The sequence below is a fragment of the Mastigoproctus giganteus genome, chromosome 11 (assembly GCF_048544385.1).
Source record: "Mastigoproctus giganteus isolate SK-2022 chromosome 11, ASM4854438v1, whole genome shotgun sequence".
Classification (NCBI taxonomy): Eukaryota; Metazoa; Arthropoda; class Arachnida; order Uropygi; family Thelyphonidae; genus Mastigoproctus; species Mastigoproctus giganteus.
This window is the reverse complement of record NC_143585.1, coordinates 145,284,485-145,308,809: the sequence shown is the minus strand read 5'-3', so window position 1 is coordinate 145,308,809 and position 24,325 is coordinate 145,284,485. Positions and strand designations below refer to the sequence as shown.

Genomic DNA, 24,325 nt, shown 5'->3' with positions numbered 1-24,325 from the left:
ATGCCTTTCTTATGTTTATCTTCAACAATAGGAGAGGCGTTGGGTACAGTATTCCCTGATAGGGCAGATTTGAGATTTGTACAGAATGAGTAGTTGTTTAGAAGAAAAGTAACACTGAAAGGAAAAGAGAACACTCAGTTTTTTAGATGCGGAGGAAACAATATTTGTGATATACTTGTGGCAAGAGAGATTAGAAACCAGAGTAAATCCTAATAGAGATATGCAATCTTGTCTAGAAATCTGTGTATCATTGAAGATAAGCATAGCAGTAGTACTGCTTTAGGCAAAATGTAAGGACTTAGTTTTAGAAAGATTGAAGTTAACTTTGCCTACTGGAGAAATCTATAGGTCAGCATTTAAGGTATTGGTGCTGGATATTCAAAAGGTTGGGGCTGTTTGTCTAGGGCAGGGTTATTGAAACTGGAAGGTGGAAGGAATGTAACATGCTATCATCAGAAAACTATGAATAGGATTTCTAGTCATCAAATGAAAGTCATTAATATAAAAAACAAAAATAATGAGAGAAAAACTGAACCTTGGCGAACACCAGCATTTATGGAGAAACTAGAAGATAGAATGCTATCTACAATCACCTGCAGAGAGTGGTTAGAGAGAAAACTGGGAACAGAATTGCAAAAAAACAATTGGCAGTCCGTAAGATGGAAGTTTGTTTAGAAGACCTTTGTGCAAACATGAAGAAAAGAGTAAAAATGTCAACAGCAACTGCTTAAGTTGCATAACTGAAGACTGAGAATTTGTCACTTAAAATTGTTTTAACAAGCCAGATCTCGATAATAGCAAATATGTCATAAGTTTGGTCAGTAAAATTTGCAGTACACTTAAGTTTTTAACGATCAGGGTTTACCAATGGGATGCAGGTATATATGGGCAAAAATTGCTTCCAGTATCTTTGGAAAGAGACCAAAATGATCAACTACCATTGGAGAAGCATGTTTTTTACTCGTAGCCTATTTAAAACTAGTTTAGATTGATTAATAACTGCTTTACAATTGCTGCAAGATTTATTATAAGAAAGAAATGAACATGGAGATTTGGATGAGCTAATTGCAATATGCCATATTCTTATCATGAACAACTTTGGCACATTTATTGGAAAACAAAGATTTAGAAAAAGGACGGGATTTTAAGGTGGAGTGTGGAATAAAGGATTTCATCCCTAAAAGAATAAGTTCACCAGCATGAACTGAGGAAATATTTACATCGGAAGATTTAAAACCATAATCCAATCAAGGGAGAAAAGAATATAAATCTCTGAGATCATCCCATTTTGCATTCTTGTGATGCCAAACAACATAAGATTGAGAATGGCCACAAGAGGAAAGGCTCCATTGGAGAAGCGACCATCACCAAGTTGTAATCTGAGGTGCCTAGAGGACCACTCACCTTGACCCTGTACTTGGAAGGGTTGTTTATGAGAAAAAGATCAAGAGTGTTGATCCTGTGGTTAGGATTGTCTGGTATTCATGTGGCTTAATGAACAATCTCTGCAAGGTCATTAGTAATTGCAAAAGCCTCAGCATCCTGATCAGCTGGTTCTGTATAACTAGAAAACTGAAGCTAGCTGGAGTTGTGAATTTTACCAATGAAAGTTGGACTGGAGAAAGCTGAGTTTCAGAGAAAAGAAGTTAAAGTTCCAAGTGATTACTGGAGTTGGGAGAATGATAAAGGAAACAGGTAAATTTGACAGATTGGGTAGTGAGACTTGAAGCCAGAGAAGGTTCAAAATTACTGTCTTTGACAGGCAGTATCAGAGCATACTTGGAAACAAAAGGAATTGCACAGCAAATAGTTAGAACAGCTGTTATGAGCACTGGTTGATGCAACTGATAATTAGTATTCTGTCAGATAAACTAGTTGAAGCTAGGCAGACTGTAAATGGAAATGGAATTCATTGAGATTGGAACTGAAACCGTATATATTTGTGAAATGAATGAGGAAGTGTTTGTTGGGTTTTTTTTTTTTTTTTTTTTTTGCAGATAAGTTTGTTCTATTAGTTTGACTATTCGTGATACATTCAATAGACAAAGTAAAAGTAGAGGGAGTGCGTGTTGTATGAAACAATGACATTTTTGGATATGGCATACACAGTGAGAATATACTCAGCTCCTCGACATAATGTGGCTTAACAATGTCCCATGTATACACACTACTTGGACTCCCTCCAAACGCTAGTTGGCACAGTAGAGGCAGCAATATTATACATGTCCTGACCTTGGATGCCTCTGAGAAAGTTAGCAATAGGTTCAGTTCAGTAGCTGGCCTACGAATAGTGTTTTAGAGCTGTACCCTCAATGTAAGCAGGTTTTGACCATTATGCCCATCATATCCTTAAAAGACAGTGTGATGGAAGAGATGGAGGATTGCCAGCACTTTGCTCTTGTGGCTAAACATGGGTTTCACCACTTCAGGCCTGCACTAAGCTAGTGTGGTATTGCACTGGTTGATGAGAGTCATCTGTAACCTTGTATTTTGTAACATAGATGGGACATCATTACTCTGCATGGTGTGGATAGCACACCTGTGCCCACGTTTGCTTTGGGCATGAATTCATCTCCAGTGTTTTAGAAATTGCACATGGGTGGGGGGGGGGATTGTATCCAGGATTACTAACAGTCCCACCATCATGAAGGTGAAACATAGGATTTACTTGCCGCAGAATGACCAGACTTCACTGAAATTCAGTCCAGTTGACTCACAAATGTCAGCTAAATATCAGTTCAAACAACATTTTAGACTCTCAATTAGTAAGCCCTATCTTGTCGTACCTGTAAGAATGTCTGTAACAAGCCTTGGGGACCAAGGAAGGAGATCTAAGGAAGTTGATCTATAATATGATATCTGCATTTATCCTCCTTTTCCTATAGTTCACTAATTTCTCTATCTCTTAAATAGACTATGTATAGCAGTGACCTTGATTTCATTCTCGTGGCAGTAGAGCTATTGGTAAGGGGATGTATTTTTTCACAATGCCAGTTTTACTTCATTCCAACCTATCGACCTTTGTTTTTACACTTTGTGATCATAACTTCTAGATGAGGCTTTAATATAAACAGACTTAAATTAATTTACAGACACCAGGACCAAAAAAGATATCAGCTCAGATTTTTTAAAAATGGCACAAAAAATATATTATAACAAAAGGCTCTGAACACAGTGCAACAATTGCAGGTGACCTACTGTTGTTATATTTCTGTTGACAAGTCAATTTCAAATTAACAAATCAGTGCATTCTTTCTGGAAATGCAGAACCAGGTGGACACACACATGCATGCTGCTGGTGGTGGGGCAGTAATGGAACAACTGTACTAAGCTTTGTATGCTTACTTACTAATTATGAGAGCATCCTTGGACTTGGGGGAAATCCCCATGGACTGCAAATGTGCAAATATATCTCCAATTCACGAAGGGGGATCAAAGGGGGACATGAGTAATTACAGGCCTGTTAGATTGACTTATGTTCCAGGGAAAATAATGGAGTCACTGGTTAAAGAAGCATTGCAGGATCATCTAGACAAGACAGCAATAATAATTCAGTAATTCAGACACAGCATGGGTTTGTCAAGGGGAAGTCTTGTCTGACCAATTTGATTGGATACTATGATGTGGTCACAAAGGAACTGGATGCAAAAAATAATTTTGATATCATATATTTGGATTTCAGGAAAGCTTTTGCTACTGTTCCACATGGAAGACTACTGTAGCTGTATGGCATTAAAGGCAAGTTGCTACAATGGATAAACGGATGGTTGAATGGGAGAAGACAGAGTGGTAATTGATGGATACTGCTCTACGTGGACTATTGTTATTGGTGGTGGTGTCTCTCAGGGTTCTGTGTTGGGCGATTGTTGTTTTGTATATTTATCAATGATATTGATGAAGGTATATCAAGCTTAATGTCAAAGTTTGCAGACATTAAGGAAACAGTTGATACAAAGGTTAGCAGGGTATACTGTCCTTGTTAATAACAGCAATGGCAGTATGCTGCCGTAACAGAATCTGGAAAAGTTGGGTAGATGGGCTGAGAAGTGGCAACTGAAGTTTACCATTGACAAATGCAAAGTACTGCATATGGGTAGCAGTAACTCCACAGAAATGTACTAACTGGGTGGTGTTACACTCTGGTTAGTGGCGAATGAAAGAGACCTGGGAATGGTGTAGTTTTCTGTGCAGGTATGAAGTTTTCTGAGTGTGTGTGCAGACATGCTGCCAGAGTAGGTCATGGGGGTTTAGTCAGTGATATACAGGAACTTTGCTAGCACGGATAAGGAGGTGATTATCCCCTTGTATAAGGCAGTGGTCAGGCCACACCTTGTGTACTGCGTACAGGTCTGGAAGCCTCATTTTAGGCAACAAAACTGGTGAAAGGAACAAAGGGGTGTTCTTATGAAGAAAGGCTTAAGTTCTGAAAATTGCAGCTTCTGGAGACTAGGCACCTGCGAGGCGATCGGGCGCCTCCGTAGCCAGGTGGGAAGGAGCAGCAGTGCGTAGCACACGCTTCTTGATTAGACCGGGGTTCGAGCCTGTCACCACCAAATACGGAGGATGTGGAAAGGTCAGGGAATGACCACTGCATATTCCGGAGCAATATGGCCTTAGTTGCTAATGCTCCTAAAAACCAAATAACTAACGAGGCGATCTGATTGAGGTGTATAAGGCCTTGAATGGATTGAGCAGGCTCGATTCTGATGGGATTCTGCCTCTTGCTCAGAGTACAAACTTGAGAGGGCATTGATTCAAACTGAGGAAAGACAGTTGTAGAATAGATGTGTAGAAGTTTGCCTTTAGACATCGGGTAGTTGATTGCTGGCACAAAGTTCCATCTGTTGTTGTGGAAGTTGATAGCTTAAATAAATTCAAGGCAGAACTAGACAAACATTTGAATGAATAGATCAGTGAAATGGGAAGTTTTTTTTTTTTTTTTTTTTGGTTGATGCTGTGTAAGCTTGCTTTCTTACATCATGAGGCTCTACTGATGCTAATACTAATTAATCCCACAAAATGACATTGTTTATTTTTGCCAGGGTAAAAACAGACATTGTTTAATATTAACTGAATTTTGTGATAAATGAATATGTTTACATAGAAAAGCCTATCCTTTCACACGGGGAATGGTATGGATTTTGTACAAATGAGAACTTTAAGCTTAGGTTGTATCGAGATTGTACTGCTTCCATTTCACTGTTCAAATTTTACATGTGAATTTTCTGTTAGAGTAAAAAATTAATAATTTTATTCAACTATTATTTAGTCACTTGATGTATATGATTGTTACCATTCATATTTTAGATAACTTTTGCAATTACTGAACATTTATGCTCAGTTTTGTTACCTCGTCAAAAACTTTAAGTCTTACAGGTATTTTAATTGCTCTCTGCTGTCATCATCGCTGTGAATGGGACAACTATGTTGGACAACAATTCTTACAAGATTTGGGGTTTAGCAAAAAAGATTTTCAGTTGATGACTGCAATGGCTAGTTGGGCAACATGTGGCAATAAGCTTTTAACCAGTAAGTTTAAAATATACAGTTAATATACATCTTGATATTTAGTTCCTTTAAAAAAAAAAAGAAATAAACAGCCACATAAAGTGCATATACATTTAATATACAGGGTATGCAATAAATTGCATGCAAAACCTAATGGACCGAATGTTTGAGGGGAAAATATGAATAAAATACTCTGGAGAATTTTTGAATTAAGGGTGGTCATTTTCAAGTATAGCACATGAAAGTTTTAATGTAATGTTCTTGGACAAATGTTTGTGATGTAGTCTCTGCTTGTGTGCTATGAGACTCAACATGGGTAGCACAGTAGTTATAACCACCTTCCTCCAAAACAGATAGAAATGCCCAAGTACAAATCCCATCAATTACCCAAGGAATTTTTTATAAGCTTTTATTAATAGTATGGCTGGGTTAGTCAGCATCAGATGAGGGTTTTCTCCTGGAAACCAATTTTTCATTCAGCAAACTGGCCAGAGAACAAACCAGTTCACACACAAATTACACTTGAGGGGTGGTATAAGTGTATGTTTAGCCTCTAATGTCTTCATATTGGTACTGAATGAAGTATTACTTTTGTTCTTGGAGACATAGGCATGCTGTTGGTTTTCAAAACCTCTGATTTCAACATTCAGATCGGTTTTGTTTATTTTTGTATGAATCCTTTTCTGTTTTTTATAAAAAACCCTTTATATAGATTGGAATGCTGTATTGAACAAAATGTAGTTACTGTAAAGTTTTGTTCAATACAGCATTAGGATATGGCATTCCCAGGGAAATGGATAGAGCATGTGCTATTCCTGGCTACTAAGGGTGTCTTGATCTTAATTCTCTGGAATTTTTTCCTCTTTGGGAGATTTGTAGGAACTTGTTGATAACTGTACATATGTTGGAGGAACTCGTTGATAACTCTACAAGGTTCCTACCTACTAGGTAACTCTGCCAATGGCACAGGAAAGTGACCTCAGCAGAGAGAGAGAGAGAGAGAGACACCAGAACCTAAAGATATATCAGATCCAACACCTTGATGTCTGATTATATATTCAACAAATGAAAAGACCATAGGAAGAATGTCTTCTCTATATAGAAGGGTTTGGAAGGGTCTGGCAGGTGCTCCAAAAACAAACATTACACTGGTTTACAGTGTATCTGGAGTTTGAGTAAAAGTATGTGGCAGTTATTTATGCATGTTTATTGATTACTAAACCGAAGTCCGTTTGTTTCTATCATGTAAAGATTTTTCACAATTTTTCCAAGTTTTGTACCCCTATATTCGTAATCAGTATCAAATATTTGCCTCAGATACAACAGATTGTGCATGTTTAATCCGTAACTACACACATTGCAAGGTAGCTGACCTTGACCCAGGAAGGTAAATGCCCCCCCCCCCACCCTGTTCTTCTGGCCCAACTGTGATTCCCAGAATTTTATTTTCCAAGTGGAGTCTTGGAGACTCCTGTGCGTAGTTACGGGTTAAACTTGTCTGAGCATGACCTCACTTGTTTGTACAGTCCACTCAACCACAGAGCCTATATAAGTGGCACATCCCTCATGCGGTCACAGTACTCCTGTAAAAAACGTTGTGAGCTCTCATTGTGTGTTAGTTTTCTTTTAGTATGGCAACAAGAAAGTGTATAAACAGTCCCGACATATTTTTGTTACATATGTGGTTGTTTTATTCCTGTAAAGCAGAGGCAAAATATTACCGATTTTGTAAAAAAATCATATTATGCATACTTTGGCATAAAACTAGGCAATCAGGATAAATCGTGGGATACATGTATGGCATACGTTATACACCGCATAAAGTATGCCATACATGTGTCGAACACCAAAGTCCTCTCGTATATTGCAGTGATATCGCTGATTTAATAAGTGCCTTAGGAGCTCTATCATATATTCTAGTGAATGGAGACTATTTATGGACTCTTCTAAGACTAGTTTAAAAGGTGTTCTCTTGTATAATGGAGATAAGTACACATCTGTGCCAGTTGCTCATTCAGTCTATTTAAAAGAAACTTATGACAATCTAAAGTTGCTTCTGGAGAAAATTAGATATCAAGATCACGAATGCCAACTATCTGGAGACTTAAAAGTGTTAGGTATGTTTTTGGGGCAACAGGGTGGGTACACTAAAATGGCATGCTTTATTTGTGAATGGGATAGCAGAGCTAAAGCACTGCATTGGACAAAGAAGCAATGGCCTCGGAGGCACAATCTTACACTGGGGTCAAAAAATATTGTGCACGAAAGTTTGAAGCCAGATAAAATACTTTTACCTCCACTGCATATCAAGTTAGGCATAATGAAGCAATTTGTTAAAGCATTGAATAAGGATGGCAACTGCTTTAATTACCTTTGCAGTAAATTTCCTGGTTTATCTGACGCAAAACTTAAGGAGGATATCTTCATTGGTCCCCAAATTAGAAAATTGGTTTTAGACGGTCAGTTTGAAACTACTATAACTGATGTTGAAAGGGAAGCCTGGAGTGCTTTTAAAAGTATAATGGAAAACTTTCTAGGAAATCATAAATCACAGGATTATGAGAAAATTATTCAAAATATGCTCGAAAAGCTTCACAATTTAGGTTGCAATATGAGCATCAAAATTCACTTTTTGCATGCCCATCTTGATTTTTTCCCTTAAAATCTTGCACAAATGAGCAAAGATTCCATCAGGACATAAAGGAAATGGAGCAGAGTTACCAGAGAAGATAGAATACAAGCATGATGGCTGACTACTGCTGGTGTTTAAAAAGAGAGAAACCTGGCACAATCGTTTGAAAAGAACGATTAAACGTTCTTTTCAAACAAAGAGATGAAGGTCTGATTAATGAAAATTTCAGAATTTTGATTAAAACTTCTTACTATTTACGTATTTTTTTTGATATATGAAAATGTAATCCTATCAGTTTGTCATTAGCATTAGTAGAGGCATATGATGCAAGAAAGCAAGCTTATGCAGCATCAGCCAAAAAAAAAAAAATAAAATAACCACTTCCACTTCACCTCTCTGTTCGTTCGAAATACCTGTCCAGCTGAGCCTTAAATTTATTTAGGCTATCAACTTCCACAACAAGGGATGGAAGTCTGTTCCACCAACCAACTACCCGCTGGATAAAGGCAAATTTCCGCACATCTATCCTACATCTGTCTTTCCTCAATTTGAATTTGTCCTCTCAGGTGATTATTCTGAGCAAGGGGAAGAATCCCATCAGCATTGAGCATTCTCAAACCATTCAATGCTTTATACACCTCTATCAGATCACCTTGCCGGTGTCTAGTCTCCAGACACTGTAATTTGCAAAATTTAAGCCTTTCTTCGTAAGAGCAACCCTTTGTTCCATTCACTAATCTTGTTGCCCTTCTCTGTAGGTGGGAAGGAGCAGTAGTGCATAGCACATACTTCTTGATTAGACCGGGGTTCGAGCCCGTCACCACCAAATACAGAGGATGTGGAAAGGTCAGGGAATGACCACCGCATATCCCGGAGCAATATGGCCTTATTTGCTAATGCTCCTAAAAACCCTAATAACTAGCCCTTCTCTGTACTCATTCCAGCAGCTCTACATCCTTCTTGAAATGAGGCCTCCAGACCTGTATACAGTACTCAAGGTGTGGCCTGACCATTGCCTTATACAAGGAAATAATCACCTCCTTATCCCTGCTAGAAAAATTCCTGTATATCATTGACAAGACAGCATGAGCTACTCTTGCAGCCCACCTGCACTGCTCAGAGAAATTCATATCTGCCTGCACAATTACCCCCGGGTCCCTTTCATTTTCTACCGCTGTCAGTGTAGTACCATAAAGTTGATACGTTTCTCTGGGGTTGCTGTTTCCCATATATAGTACTTTACATTTGTCAATGTTAAACTTCATTTGACACCTCTCAGCCCACTGCTCAACCTTTCCAGATCCTGTTGCAGCAGCAGCATAGCGTCAATAGTGGCCTTAACAACCCTGCCAACCTTTGTATCGTCTGACAACTTGGACATTAAGCTTGATATACCATCATCAGTATTATTTATAAATACTGAAAACAATAATGGACCCAAAACTGAACCCTGAGGGACTCCACTAATAACATTAGTCCACGATGAGCAGTGTCCATTGATTATCACTCTGTCTTCTCCCCCTCAACCACCCCTTAATCCATAGCAGCAATTTGCCACCAATGCCACACTGCCCCAATTTGTGCAGCAGTCTTCCATGTGCAATAGTATCAAAAGCCTTTCTAAGATCTAAATACAGTAAACCCCCGCTATTCGCAGGGGTTGCGTTCCTGAAAAATGCCATGAATACTGAGTTATGGCTCCCATTGTAATTAAGGGGTTCCGTTCCAAAGTAGGAAATATATAAGAAAAACTAGTCTAAAATTTTGTCTATGTATGTATTATATGTACCTTCATAATATTACTATGTACATAGACAGTACATAGTGAAATGCAAGCATAAGGCATCGAAATGAAAATAAGAAACAATTTAATATTAAATGTAATATTTATTAGAAATTTCAAACCAGCGCCTTTGCTAGCTAAAAAACTTATCCCGCCAGTGCTCTCACCAGTTTCGCTAAAGTGTTGATAAAGGAGTTTTGCCTTTTCACGAATGATGAGTGAACGTAAGGGAATTTTATTCTGAATTCGGTCTTCCCTCCACAGATTTAAACCCATTTCCATTTTTTCTAATTTAACATTGAGTTACAGTGCAAATTTTTGAAGCAATTAGCGCGTTTTCACAGACACTACGGTGGATTTTTTCTTCCGATTTCTAGATTGATCGTACCGTTGACTCATTGATTTTATAATGTTTTGCCACTGAGTAGACACTTTCACCATTAGAAATTTTGTCTAATAACTCAATTTTATTCGCTAATGTCATCACCTTCTTTGATATTTTCACATTTCCCTTGTTATTCGTAGCCATATTTTTGTAGGGGGTTAGAAAGAACTTGTCCACAATAAAGTAACTTTCTTCCGTTAACACATTCGAAAAAGTCTGTTTTACATTGCAAAATGGTAGATTTATCACTTTTGTAAGCATATCAAATTATGAATTGATAAATTTATTCAATTTATAAGCATATATAAATTAAAAGCAAATGACGAAACCTTCCATGTCAAGTGCACAACACATACTGAACAAGGATTAGTGAGAAACATCTACATTCGCGATTTTGTCACCCCTCTCCCCCACCCAATGAGCCCTGTTTTGACCGGGAGAGATAATTTTAGCCACGCCCATGTATTTTTATGGCAGAAAATGATCACGGTGCTTTAAAATTCACAATCTTTTAGGTTCCATTTTATATTAAATCAGCGACCGCGAATACGTGATACCACGAATAGTGGGGGTTTACTGTATATAATATCAAAGTTATTCCCTGCATCATAGTATCCAATCAAATTGGTCAGGCAAGGCTTCCCCCTTAACAAAACCATGCTGTGTCCAAGCTATAACTGAAGTCTAGTCTAGATGATCCTGCAGTGCTTCTTTAACCAGTGCCTCCATTAATTTTCCGGGAACAGAAGTTAAACTCACACGTCTATAATTACTTGTGTCAGACTTTGATCCTCCTTTGTGAATTGGGGTCACATTTGCACATCTCCAGTCTATGGGTACCTCCCCTGAGTCCAAGGAAGCTCTCATAATTAAGGATAAGTGTTTGCTCACTTCCTTTGCTGCCTCCTTTAATATAACTGGATAGATCCCATCCACCCCAGGTGCCTTTCTTGAGTTTATCTTCAACAATTCCTCCTCCACTTTACTCTCAGTTATTACAAGATTATCAGGCTTACTGCCAGAGTTGAATACACCTCTGGCATTCCCCTCGCTGAATAACTCCTCATGTGTGAATGTTGATGCATAATATTCATTTAGTTTGTTAGCTACCTGAGCAGGATCATCAACAGTTGAACCATCGATATCAAGTGGACCAATCTGATTCATCCCCTTCCTTCTAGAGTTTACATAAGTAAAGAACTCTTTGCTGTGTTTCTTTGCATCCCTTGCCGAAGATTGCTCGTAATCTCCCTTCGCCTGCCTTACCTCCTTTGTAACTTGGTTACAGATCAACTTGTATCTATCATAGGCTTCTGTGTCACGTGTTAATTTATATATATCCCATGCATTTTTCTTCTCTGCCATATGTCTCATTAGTTCATCTGACATCCATTTAGGCCTTGAACAATATTTCTTAGTTGGTATGTAAAGCCTAGTAGCTTCCAAGACAAGTTCTTTGAATGCTTCCCATTTTGAATTTGCTATTGGTAACATCATCAGTTGGTCCCACCGTATAGAATTTAAATACTGTCTCAGACCATCGTAGTCGCCTTTACGAAAGCAATAACCCTTCCCTTTACCCCTGATGGTAGTTACCTCTTTGAGTAAATCCCACTTCAGCACACTGTGATCACTGCCACCTAGTGGTTCCTTTATCTGCAGATTCTTAATGCATGAAGAATCACTACTGATAATCAAATCAAGATTATTACTCCCTCTAGTTGCCTCCCGAACAATCTGATGTAGAAAACACTCACCCAATAAATCCACAAAAGCCTTGCTAGTGTGTGAGTGACCAACCCACAAATTCCAGTCAGTATCTGGGAAATTAAAATCCCCCATTATAAGACTCTCTGATTTACTGGACCACTCTATTTCCCTGTACAGTTTCTTATTATACTCATCAGAGTCATTAGGCCTATAGCACACTCCTCCTCTCAATTTTGATCTCCCAATGCTTATGTCACACCAAACTGACTCGACACTGCACTGTCTAGCGATGTCAACTGGCTTCACTTCCTTGGATTTTATGTGTTTCTTAACTAATAGCATAACCCCTCCTCCCTTCCTATCCTGTCTGTCCTTTCTGTAGACATTGTACTCCCCAAATTTCAGTACTGCATTCCTTATATCTGTGTGACACCACGTCTATTCTATGATACCCCAACAATATCCACGTTTGATGCTTTGAGCAATACCTCAAATTCATCAAATTTATTTACCAAACTCATAGCATTGGTGTACACGCACGTATACATGCACCTGTTTCTATTCTTAGTTACCCTAACACATATCATGTGTTTACTTGTACCGCAATGACTCCCAGCAGTCTCTGAAATATCCTGCATTTTGTTTTCCAGGCTTCTGCTCATTCCAGTAGAAGCAGTGCAAGAATCACTTTTACCTCTGCCAGTGGCTACTGTTAATCTGTTAGTCCTTGTATCCCCCAAGCTAGCAGTTTTCCGACCCACCAAACGCTGCCTCGATAGCATCAGCAAATATTCTTGCACCCTTTCATTACTAAATACAATAAAGTTATACCCTGTCGAAGGAAATTAGATCACTGATTATTGCGTTACAAGCTGTAAACCAATCAGTCAGTTTCTGTTGGATGCCAGGTTATGTAGGCGTCAAAGGAAATGAATACGCAGATCAAGCCGCTAAACATCCAATCATTGCAAGATCTCCTAACTACCAAGTGCCATATACAGACTACAAATTAGTCATAAAAAACGTGTGTGTGTGTGTGTGAAGAGCAATGGTTGCAAATCTGGCAGGCTCAGTGCGGCAATAAACTGCTTCAATTTAACCAGAACCTAAGTTGTGGCCATGAAGCATGTGATCAAATAGGCAAGAGGTGGTGATCCTGGCTAGGACACATATTGGGCATACGTATCTAACCCATATTTATCTACTCAAGGGGGAAGATCCACCTATTTGTACATTTTGTCAGACTACACTTACAGTGAGCCATATTCTAATAAATTGCAATCATTATAATAATTATCGAAACAAAATTTTCTAATCGCTTTCACATCTGCAAGAACCTTTGACATTATCTCATCTGATTAGAGACAATGCAAATCTAGCTGAGTTCTTTTATTTCTTAAAGCAGATGGGATCATTTTACAGATTTTAACTGGTAATTGCAGTACCGAATAGAATCAGACACAATATGGCCTTTGCAGCCCTTGTGCCATTAAACAACATATCAACCAACCAACAATAAAGTTATATAGCATTAGCATTAGTAGGGGCATTTGATGCAAGAAAGCAAGCTTATGCAGCATCAGCCAAAAAAAAAAAAAAAAAACCACTTCCACTTCACCCCTCTCTTCGTTCAAAATACTGTCCAGCTGAGCCTTAAACTTATTTAGGCTATCAACCTCCACTACAAGGGATGGAAGTCTGTTCCACCAACCAACCACCCGCTGGCTAAAGGCAAATTTCCGCACGTCTATCCTACATCTGTCTTTCCTCAATTTGAATTTATGCCCTCTCAGGTGATTATTCTGAGCTAGAGGAAGAATCCCATCAGCATTGAGCATGCTCAAACCATTCAAGGCTTTATACACCTCTATCAGATCACCTCACTGGTGCCTAGTCTCCAGACACTGTAATTTGCAAAACTTAAGCCTTTCTTCATAAGAGCACCCCTTTGTTCCATTCACTAATCTTGTTGCCCTTCTCTGTACTCGTTCCAGCAGCTTTACATCCTTCTTGAAATGAGGCCTCCAGACCTGTATACAGTACTCTAGGTGTGGCCTGACCATTGCCTTATACAAGGGATTAATCACCTCCTTATCCCTGCTGGAAAAATTCGTGTATATCATTGACAATACTCCATGAGCTACTCTTGCAGCCCGTCCGCACTGCTCAGAGAACTTCATATCTGCCTGCACAACCACCCCCAAGTCCCTTTCATTCTCTACCACTGTCAGTGTAGTACCACAGAGTTGATACGTTGCTCTGGGGTTGCTGTTTCCCATGTGTAGTAGTTTACATTTGTCAATGTTAAACTTCATTTGCCACCTCTCGGCCCATCTGCTCAATCTTTCCAGATCCTGTTGCAGCAGCATAGTGTCAGTAGTGTCCTTGACAACCCTGCCAACCTTTGTATCGTCTGCAAACTTGGACATTAAGCTTGATATACCATCATCAATATCATTTATAAACACAGAAAACAATAATGGACCCAACACTGAGCCCTGAGGGACTCCACTAATAACATTAGTCTACGATGAGCAGTGTCCATCGATTACCACTCTCTGTCTTCTCCCCCTCAACCACCCCTTTATCCATAGCAGCAATTTGCCTCCAATGTCACACTGCTCCAATTTGTGTAGTAGTCTTCCATGTGCAACAGTATCAAAAGCCTTTTTAAGATCCAAGTATATAATATCAAAGCTATTCCCTGCATCCAGTTCTTTTGTGACTGCATCATAATATCCAATCAAATTGGTCAGGCAAGACTTCCCCTTAACAAAACCATGCCGTGTCCGAGCTATAACTGAAGTCTTGTCTAAATGATCCTGCAGTGCTTCTTTAACCAGTGCCTCCAATAACTCCGCCATGGACGGTCCCAAGCCCGGCTGCAAAAGGAGGAGGGTGGTCATCCTGCCGAAATGACCAGAACCGGGAAACCGGGGAAACTAGGCAAGAAACCGCATGAAATTCGGAACAATCTCTTACAACAATGTTACCGCATCCGGGGTAGCCGATGCGCCAGCACTGGGGACCCAGGGTACTGGTGTGAAGTGGACCACTGGCCACAGAACAAGCTGTTATAACAATGTTACCGCATCCGGGGTAGCCGATGCGCCAGCACTGGGGACCCAGGGTGCTGGTGTGAAGTGGATCACTGGCCACAGCAATAAGCTTACTACGCCAAAAAGGACAATTAACATTGGCGAATGGAATGTTCGAACGGGGCACCACGTTGGACAAAAGGAAATCATTGCCCAAGAACTACTTAGGTGTAAGATATCAATCGCGGCATTATCCGAATTAAGGCTCACCGGGTCTGGAACGATGATCATCCAACCACCAGCACCTAATGAAGCGGTTATGCTATTCTATTCTGGTGGTGAGAAACGAGAAGCAGGAGTGGGCTTTATGGTCGATGCTCAGGCCACCAGTAGTGTGATCGCTTTCCAACCAATATCGGACCGCCTGGCAGTCCTTACTGTCAAGGGCACCATCAAGACCCCTATCATATCTCCGCCTATGAGCCAACTGAGACTAGCCTGGACCCGACCAAGAATGACTTCTACAACCAGCTCCAACATACGCTGGATTCAATTCCGAAGACAGAAGTGATCATCCTCACAGGGGACTTTAATGCCCATATTGGCGTGGACAGATCTGGTTGGGAAACAACAATGGGCAAGTTTGGCCATGGGAAGATCAATGACAACGGGTTACGTTTGTTGTCCTTTGCCGCATCTAACAACCTGATCATTGGAAACAGCCATTTCCAGCACCCTCAAAAACATCAACTTACATGGCGAAATCCATCTGGCAAGGACTCAGCAATCCTGGACTACATTTTGATCAATGCCAGATTTCGCTCATCACTCATGGACGTTCGTGCCATGAGGGGACCTGATTGCGGATCTGATCACTACCTCATCCGGGCTAAGGTGCAGCTCAAATTACGGCATGCAAAAAGATCATCTCGGTCAGCCAAGCTGGACTGGAGGCAGCTAATGAATGCTGCCAACAAACAGGCATATCAGATCGCCCTATCCAACCGCTTCGAGATGCTGGCCGTGCCCGAGGATATAAATGAAGAAGAAAAGCAGATCTCTGATGCCATCCTGGAATGTGCCAAGCCCCTATGTCCACCTGCCCGACGTCGAACGCAACCATGGATATCAGACGAGTGCCTCGACCTCGTGGACAAACGGAAACAGGCAAAGTTGGTCGACTTTGAACGGTACCGGCAGCTAAACCGAGAAGTCCGACAAAGAATGACAGCAGAAAGAGAAGCATACTGGAACCAAGTGGCAGACGATCTTGAAGTGGCGGCATCCAGAAACGAGTATCGCACTCTCTACCGCACCCTCAGATGTCTGAGTGGAAAGACCAAATTGACTAGTGACAACATCAAGAATGCTGATGGGACCTTCGTGTGATCACCATCCGAACGCCTGCAACGATGGAGTGAATTCTTCAAAGCTTTGTATAATCACGACCCACCTCAGGGACCGCCAGCAACAGCACTCTCGATCGACCCCCCTGAGGTCTCCATGGTCGATGTTGAGCCTACAGTAGAAGAAGTGAAAGCAGCCATACAATCCCTGAAGCATGGCAGGGCACCAGGAGTGGACCAAGTCACCACAGAAGCGATCAAAGCCGGGGGAGATGTACTGCTTCGCCGACCACACTCACTCCTCAAAACCATCTGGTGCACTGAACAAATTCCGTTAACATGGAGGAAAGCCATTATCGTACCGATCCACAAGAAAGGTGATAACCGGGACTGCAAGAACTACCGTGGCATCAGCCTCCTTTCCATCATCGGAAAGGTCTTTATGAAGATCATCCAGTCAAGACTGCAAAAACATCGCGAGCAACCCAGTCGAGAAGAACAGGCAGGATTTAGACCCGGGCGAGGATGCTGTGATCAAATCTTTGCCATTCGTCAGCTGGTGGAGGAGAGGATCCGGTGTGGACAGCGAACCGTCATTGTTTTCATTGACTTTAAGTCTGCTTTCGACTGTGTCCACCGGCCTGCCTTATGGAAACTACTTGAGGTTGAACATGTACCTCGAAAAGTCATCACACTCCTCCAAACTGCATACAACGGTTTAACCAGCCAGGTGCGCATCCAGAACGATTTATCAGAGGAATTTACCATCCAAACTGGAGTCCGCCAAGGGGATGTAGCCTCCCCGTTGCTTTTCAACATCGTGGTTGACGCCATTATGAGGCAAGCATTCAGAAACAGACAGGGCATACAATATGACAAGGATCACTATGTGACTGACCTGATGTTTGCTGATGATAGTGCTATCCTTGCCGGTAACGACGCTGAAGCCACGGACATCCTCTACGACATTGCCCGCATTGCCCGGCCATACGGTTTGAAGATCAATGCTGGTAAGACAAAGGCCCTGACAACAGATGGGTCGCAAGCCACCATCTATCTCGAAGGCATCCAGATCGAGCAAGTGCAGGACTTTAAATACCTTGGGTCGCTGGTCCAGGAGAAGAAAGTTGCATCCACCATGGAAATCCACAGCAGAATTGGACAGGCGGCCACTGCGTTCGCCTCGCTCAAATGGTGTCTGTGGAAGAGGACCAACATTTCCACAAAGAATAAAATCGGACTCTTCCGGACTTTGATCCTGCCCATTCTTCTTTACGGATCGGAAACATGGATTTGTCTCAAGTTAGATTTGAACAAACTTGAGGTATTCCAAATGCGATGCCTGCGGCAGATCTTGGGCATCTCTCTTCGCGACCGCATCACTAATGATACCATCCGCGCCAGATGCCAACAGCAACCAACCATTGCCGACCAAATCCAGAAGCGAAGGCTCAGATGGTTTGGCCACGTATGTAGAATGGGCACGAACAGAATACCATCCACACTCCTTTGGAGACAACGACCCACCCAATGGAGCATCCAACGGACCGCGCCTAGGAAAACGTGGGCCAAGCAAGTGGAAGATGACTTGAAGAGCCGACGTCTCGACCTTAACCAGGCCACGACTGAAGCCATGGATCGTAAGGTATGGAAGAACATCACAGAGCAAGTCCGAAACCCTGCAGCACCTACAGCAGCATACTGGTTGCGTGGCCAACCGCCTCCCCCAGCTGCCAGCTAAGGACCAAAGAAGAAGAAGAAGAAGAAGAAGTGCCTCCAATAATTTTCCTGGAACAGAAGTTAAGCTCACTTGTCTATAATTACTTGTGTCAGCCTTGATCCTCCTTTGTGAATTGGGGTCACATTTGCACATTTCCAGTCTATGGGTACTTCCCCTGAGTCCAAGGAAGCTCTCATAATTATGGCTAAGGGTTTGCTTACTTCCTTTGCTGCCTCCTTTAATATAACTGGATAGATCCCATCCACCCCGGGTGCCTTTCTTGTGTTTATCTTCAACAGTTTATCCTCCACTTATTTCAGTTATTTCAAGTTATTTCAAGATTCCCAGTTATTTCAAGATTGTGTAGCTTACTGCTAGAGTTGAATACACCTCTGGCATTCCCCTCGCTGAATAACTCCTCATGTGTGAATGTCGATGCAAAATATTCATTTAGTTTGTTAGCTACCTGAGCAGGATCATCAACAGTTGACCCATCAATATCAAGTGGACCAATCGGATTCATTCCCTTCCTTCTAGAGTTTACATAGGTAAAGAACTCTTTGCTGTTTTTCTTTGCATCCCTTGCCAAGGATTTCTCGTAATCTGCCTTCGCCTGCCTAAACTCCTTTGTAACTTGGTTGCATATCAACTTGTATCTATCATAGGCTTCTGTGTCACATGTTAATTTATATGTATCCCATGCATTTTTCTTCTCTGCCATATGTCTCATTAGTTCATCTGACATCCATTTAGGCCTGAACCTTGAACAATATTTCTTAGTTGGTATGTAAAGCCTAGTAGCTTCCAAGATAAGTTCTTTGAATGCTTCTCATTTTGAATTTGCTGTTGGTAACATCATCAGTTGGTCCCACTGTATAGAATTTAAATACTGTCTCAGTCCATCGTAGTTGCCTTTACGGAAGCAATAACCCTTCCCTTTACCCCTAATGGTAGTTACCTCTTTGAGTAAATCCCACTTCAGCACACTGTGATCACTGCCACCTAGTGGTTCATTTATCTGCAGATTCTTAATGCATGAAGAATCACTGCTGATAATCAAATCAAGAGTATTACTCCCTCTAGTTGCCTCCCGAACATGCTGATGTAGAAAACAATCATCCAATAAATCCACAAAAGCCCTGCTAGTGTGTAAGAGACCAGCCCCCAAATTCCATTCAATATCTGGGAAATTAAAATCTCCCATTATAAGACTCTCTGATTTACTGGACCACTCTATTTCCCTGTACAGTTTCTTATTATACTCATCAGAGTCATTAGGCCTATAGCACACTCCTACTCTCAATTTTGATCTCCCAATGCTTATGTCACACCAAACTGACTCAACACTGCACTATCCAGCGATGTCGACTGGACAGTGCAGTGTTCACTTCCTTGGTTTTTATGTGTTTCTTAACTAATAGCATAACCCCTCCCCCCTTCCTATCCTGTCTATCCTTTCTGTAGACGTTGTACTCCCCAAATTCCAGTTCTGCATCCCTTATATCTGTGTGACACCACGTCTCTGATATCCCAACAATATCTGCCTTTGATGTTTTGAGCAATACCTCAAATTCATCAAATTTATTTACTAAACTCCTAGCACTGGTGTACACGCAAGTATACCTGCACCTGTTTCTATTCTTAGCTACCCTAACAGAACCCATGTGTTTACTTGTACCGCAATGGCTTCCAGCAGTCTCTGAAATATTATGCATCTTGTTTTTCAGGCTTCTGCTTATTCTAATAGAAGCAGTGCAAGAATCTCTTTCACCTCTGCCAGTGGCTACTGTCAATCTATTGGTCTTTGTCTCCCCCCAAGCTAGCAGTTTTCCGACCCACCTAACACTGCCTCGATAGCATCAGCAAATATTTGTGCACCCTTTCTATTTAAGTGTATCCCACCCTGTCATTAGTAGGGAAAGTCATGGAGACAATGATCAAGGGTTGAATTCAGGATCATTAAATAGAAATGTAATTCTGAAGGATACTCAGCATGGTTTTGTAAAGGGAAAATCAAATTTAACTAATCTGGTTAGCTATTTTGACACGATCACTCAAGAGCTAGACTAAGGGAATAATTTTGACATTGTTTATTTGGATTTCAGCAAAGTATTTGACTCAGTCTCACATGAGCAGTTACTTTATAAGCTGGAACATGTTGGAATCAGGGAACATCCTTAGATGGATAGCAGGATGGCTTCAGGGCAGGAGGCAGAGGGTTGTGATAAATGGTTATTCCTCAGATTGAGTTGAAGTAAGAAGTGAGATTCCCCAAGGATCAGTATTAGGAACACTGTTGTTTTTGATTTTCGTGAATGACATCGATGAAGGGATAGAGGGCATAATATCTAAATTTGCAGATGATGTAAAGATTGGTAGAGTAGTAAATGATCACTGCCAAGCAGAGTGACCTAGAGCTTCTTCAGAGTGACCTAGATAGACTTCGGAGATGGTCAGAAAAATGGCAGCTATGCTTTAATCAAGCAGTGTGTAATGTATTGCACCTGGGGAACAGTAACCCCCAACACTTGGCAAAGTTGAACTAAATCCGGTACTGGAGGAAAAGGACTTTGGTATTACAATAGGATCAGACATGAAGTTCTCCAAGCGTTGTAGACTGGTTGTAAGGAAGGCCCATGGTGTTCTATCGATGATTTATCAAGCGTTTGCAAGTAGAGATAAGGACATCATAATCCCATTATATAAGGCTATTGTTAGACCACACTTGGAATACTGTGTTCACGTGTGGAGACCGCACTTAAAAAAAGACATTTAGCTTCTTGAAATTGTCCAAAGACAGGTAATTCACCTGGTGAGATCGGCAAAAGAGTGTTCATATGAGGAAAGACTTTGAATATGTTTGTTGCAGAGCTTGGAAACTAGGCACCTTAGAGGAGACTTGATTGAGGTGTTTAAGACTCTGAGAGGCATAAGCAAAATGAATAAGGACAAAATTTTCACAGTTATAAATGATTCTGGAACAAGGGGATATAATTTCAAGTTATGGAGGAGATGTTTAGACTGGATTTCAGGAAGTTTTATTTTAGCCAGCGAGTAATATAAATTATTGGAATAAGTTACCTACATGGGTGGTAGAGGCTGACAATTTTGGGAAATTCAATGGTCAGCTGGACCTTTGAATTAAAAAAAATTCATAACACCTGATGGTGGTTTGTTCCAGCTATGTTATTTGTTACTTTTTGGTTTTTAGGAGCATTAGCAACTAAGGCCATATTGCTCCGGGGATATGCAGTGACCTTTCTGCATCCTCCGTATTTGGTGGTCATGGGCTCGAACCCCAGTCTAATCAAGAAGTGTGCTACACACTGCTGCTCCTGCCCACCTGGCTACGGAAGCACCTTTGTTTCAGCAATCAATTATTCACTTCCTGAAAGCACATTTCACACAAATGAAAAGTGATACATGATTTTTCTATCCTGTAGGTATCATTTTTCAGTTTTTGTCCCCCTTTTGTGCATTGTCTGGAAAAGAGTTGCCTTCATTGTTAAGTTTACTCAATCTGCTTATAGCCTTAATTAGGTCTCCTTCAAGTGCTTAGTCTCTGGCACTACAATTTTTGCAGAATTGAAACCCACAGATTTGCTTCTCACTAATCTTGTTGCTTTTCCTGCATTCATTCCAATAGAACCACTGCCTTCCACAAATTGTTATTGTTATAATTTGGTTTTTAGTAGCATTAGCAACTAAGGCCATATTGCTCCGGGAATATGCGGTGGTCATTCCTTGACCTTTCCGCATCCTCCGTATTTGGTGGTGACAGGCTCAAACCCCGGTCTAATCAAGAAGCGTGTGCTACGCACTGCTGCTCCTTTCCACCTGACTACGGAGGCACCACCCTTCCACAAATGAGGCCTCCAGACCTGCATGCAATACTCAAGATGTGGCCCAGCCATTGCCTTATACAAAGGAAGAATCACATCCTTATCCCTAATTTCAAAATTCTGTATATCATTGACAAAACCCTGTGAGCTGTTCTGGCAGCCTATCTACAGTGCTCAAAGAATTTCGTATCTGACTGCACAATTATTCCAAGACATTTTTCATCCTCCACTACCCTGAGTGTTAGCATTAGTTGAGGCATATGATGCAAGAAAGCAAGCTTATATCAACTAAAAAAAAAAAAACCCTTCCCATTTCACTCATTCAGTTACTCCAAATGTTTGTCTAGTTCAGCCTTAAATTTATTTAAGCTATCAACTTCCACAACAGATGGAAGTCTGTTCCAGCAAAGCAATCAAATACCCGTGTTGTACCACTGAGTTGTTATGTTAATCTGGGATTACTGCTACCATATGAAGTACCTTGCATTTGTCAGTGTTAAAAACTTCAGCTACCATTTCTCAGCCCATTGGCCTAATTTTTCTAGATCTTGTTGCAGTAGCATACTCTGATTGTTCTCATTGACCACTATGCCATCCTTCATATCTGAATCCTAGGCGACTCCACTCGTAATATTTAGTCCAAGAAGAGCACTGCCCATTGTTAACCACTCACTGTATTCTCCTTCTCAGTCATCCATTTATCCACAGCAGTAACTTGCTATTAATGCAGCTGTGCTCTCATTTCTTCAGCAGTCTTTTATGTTGAACAGTGTCAAAATCATTTCTGAAATATAAATATATGATGTGAAAATTGTTTATTGCTTCCACTTCCTTTGTGATTTATCATAGTATCTATTCATATTGGTCAAACACGATCCCCCCCCCCCACTCAACAAATCCTATTGTGACTGTAGTGTAACTGCATTCCCATATAGATTGTCCTACATTACTTCTTTAATGAGTGACTCCATTATTTTCGCTGGAACACAAGTCAGGCTGATAGGTCCGTAATTACCCTATCAGTTCCCTACACACACACACACACACACACACACACACACACACACACACACACACACACACACCTTTGCTTTCGTAAAGGTGACTACAGTGGTGTTTTTAAATTCTATACAGTGGGACCAACTGATGATGTTACCAACAGAAAATTCTAAATGGGAATCATTCAAGGAATTAATCTTGGAAGCTATTAAGCTTTTCATACCAGTTAAGAAATACTGTTCAAGGTTTAGGCCTATATCGATGTCAGACTACCTAGTGAGACTCATGGCAGAAAAGAAAAATGCATGGAATGCATATAAATTATCAGAAGACACAGATGCGTGTGGTAGATATAAGATAGTCACTAAGGAGATTAGGCAAACAAAATCAGATTATGAGAAATCTTTGACAAACGATGCAAAGAAAAACAGTCAAGTCTTCTTTACTTATGTAAACTCTAGAAGGAAGGGGATGAATCAGATTAGTCCACTTGACATCGACAGTTCGATTGTTGATGAACCTGCTGAGGTAGTTGACAAACTGAATGACTATTTTGCATCTACATTCACACATGAGGAGTTATTCCAGTAGGGGAATGCCAGAAGTTTATCAAACTCTGGTACAGAGATAAATGATTTTGTAATAACTGAGAGCAAAGTGGAGGAGAAATGGTTGAAATTGAACATAAGAAAGGCACCTGGGGGTGGATGGAATTTATCCAGTTATATTAAATAAAGGGTGTAAGCAAATCCTTAGCCTTAATTATGAAAGCTTTCTTGGACTCAGGGTTGGTTGGTTGGGTGGGTGGGTTTTATTGGCGAATTAGCAACTAAGGCTATAATGCACCAAAACCTGGTCAAGTACTCAGGGAAGGTCATTATGGAGATATGCAAACGTGCCCCAATTTCACAACGGGAGACACAAGTAATTACAGATCTGTTAGTCTAACTTCTGTTCCAGGGAAACTAATGGAGTCACTGGTTAAGGAAGCGATGCATGATCATCTAGACAAAATTGTGGTTATAATTCAGACACAGCATGGGTTTGTTAAGGGAAAGTCTTGTCTGAGAAATCTGATTGGATATTATGAGGTGGTCACAAAGGAACTGGATGCAAAAAATAATTTTGATATCATATACTTGGATTTTCATGCAATTATAGTTTTGCTGCATAAGAAAGGAGATAAATCAGAAATTGGAAATTATAGACCAAGCTTGTTATCCCACATCTACAAGTTGTTCACAAGGGTCATTACTAACAGATTAGAAAGAAAACTTGATGAGAATCAACCGAAAGAGAAAGCTGGCTTTAGGACAGGATTCTCAACTATGGATCACCTTCACGTAATATCACAGCTAATGG

General features: G+C 40.7%; 1 protein-coding gene across 2 annotated transcripts in view; it reads left to right on the top strand.

Moving 5' to 3' along the window:
• The window catches only part of LOC150078498 (tRNA:m(4)X modification enzyme TRM13 homolog), a 376,145-nt gene that overhangs the window by 315,566 nt on the left and 36,254 nt on the right, over positions 1–24,325 (top strand). The window contains exon 11 of one of the 2 annotated variants that reach the window (XM_090385143.1): positions 5,369–5,529. In XM_090385143.1, coding sequence (XP_090241269.1) covers positions 5,369–5,529 — 161 coding nt within the window. Of the gene's footprint in view, positions 1–5,368; positions 5,530–24,325 lie in introns of those variants that run through there. The other variant, XM_090385144.1, reaches the window with a different exon arrangement.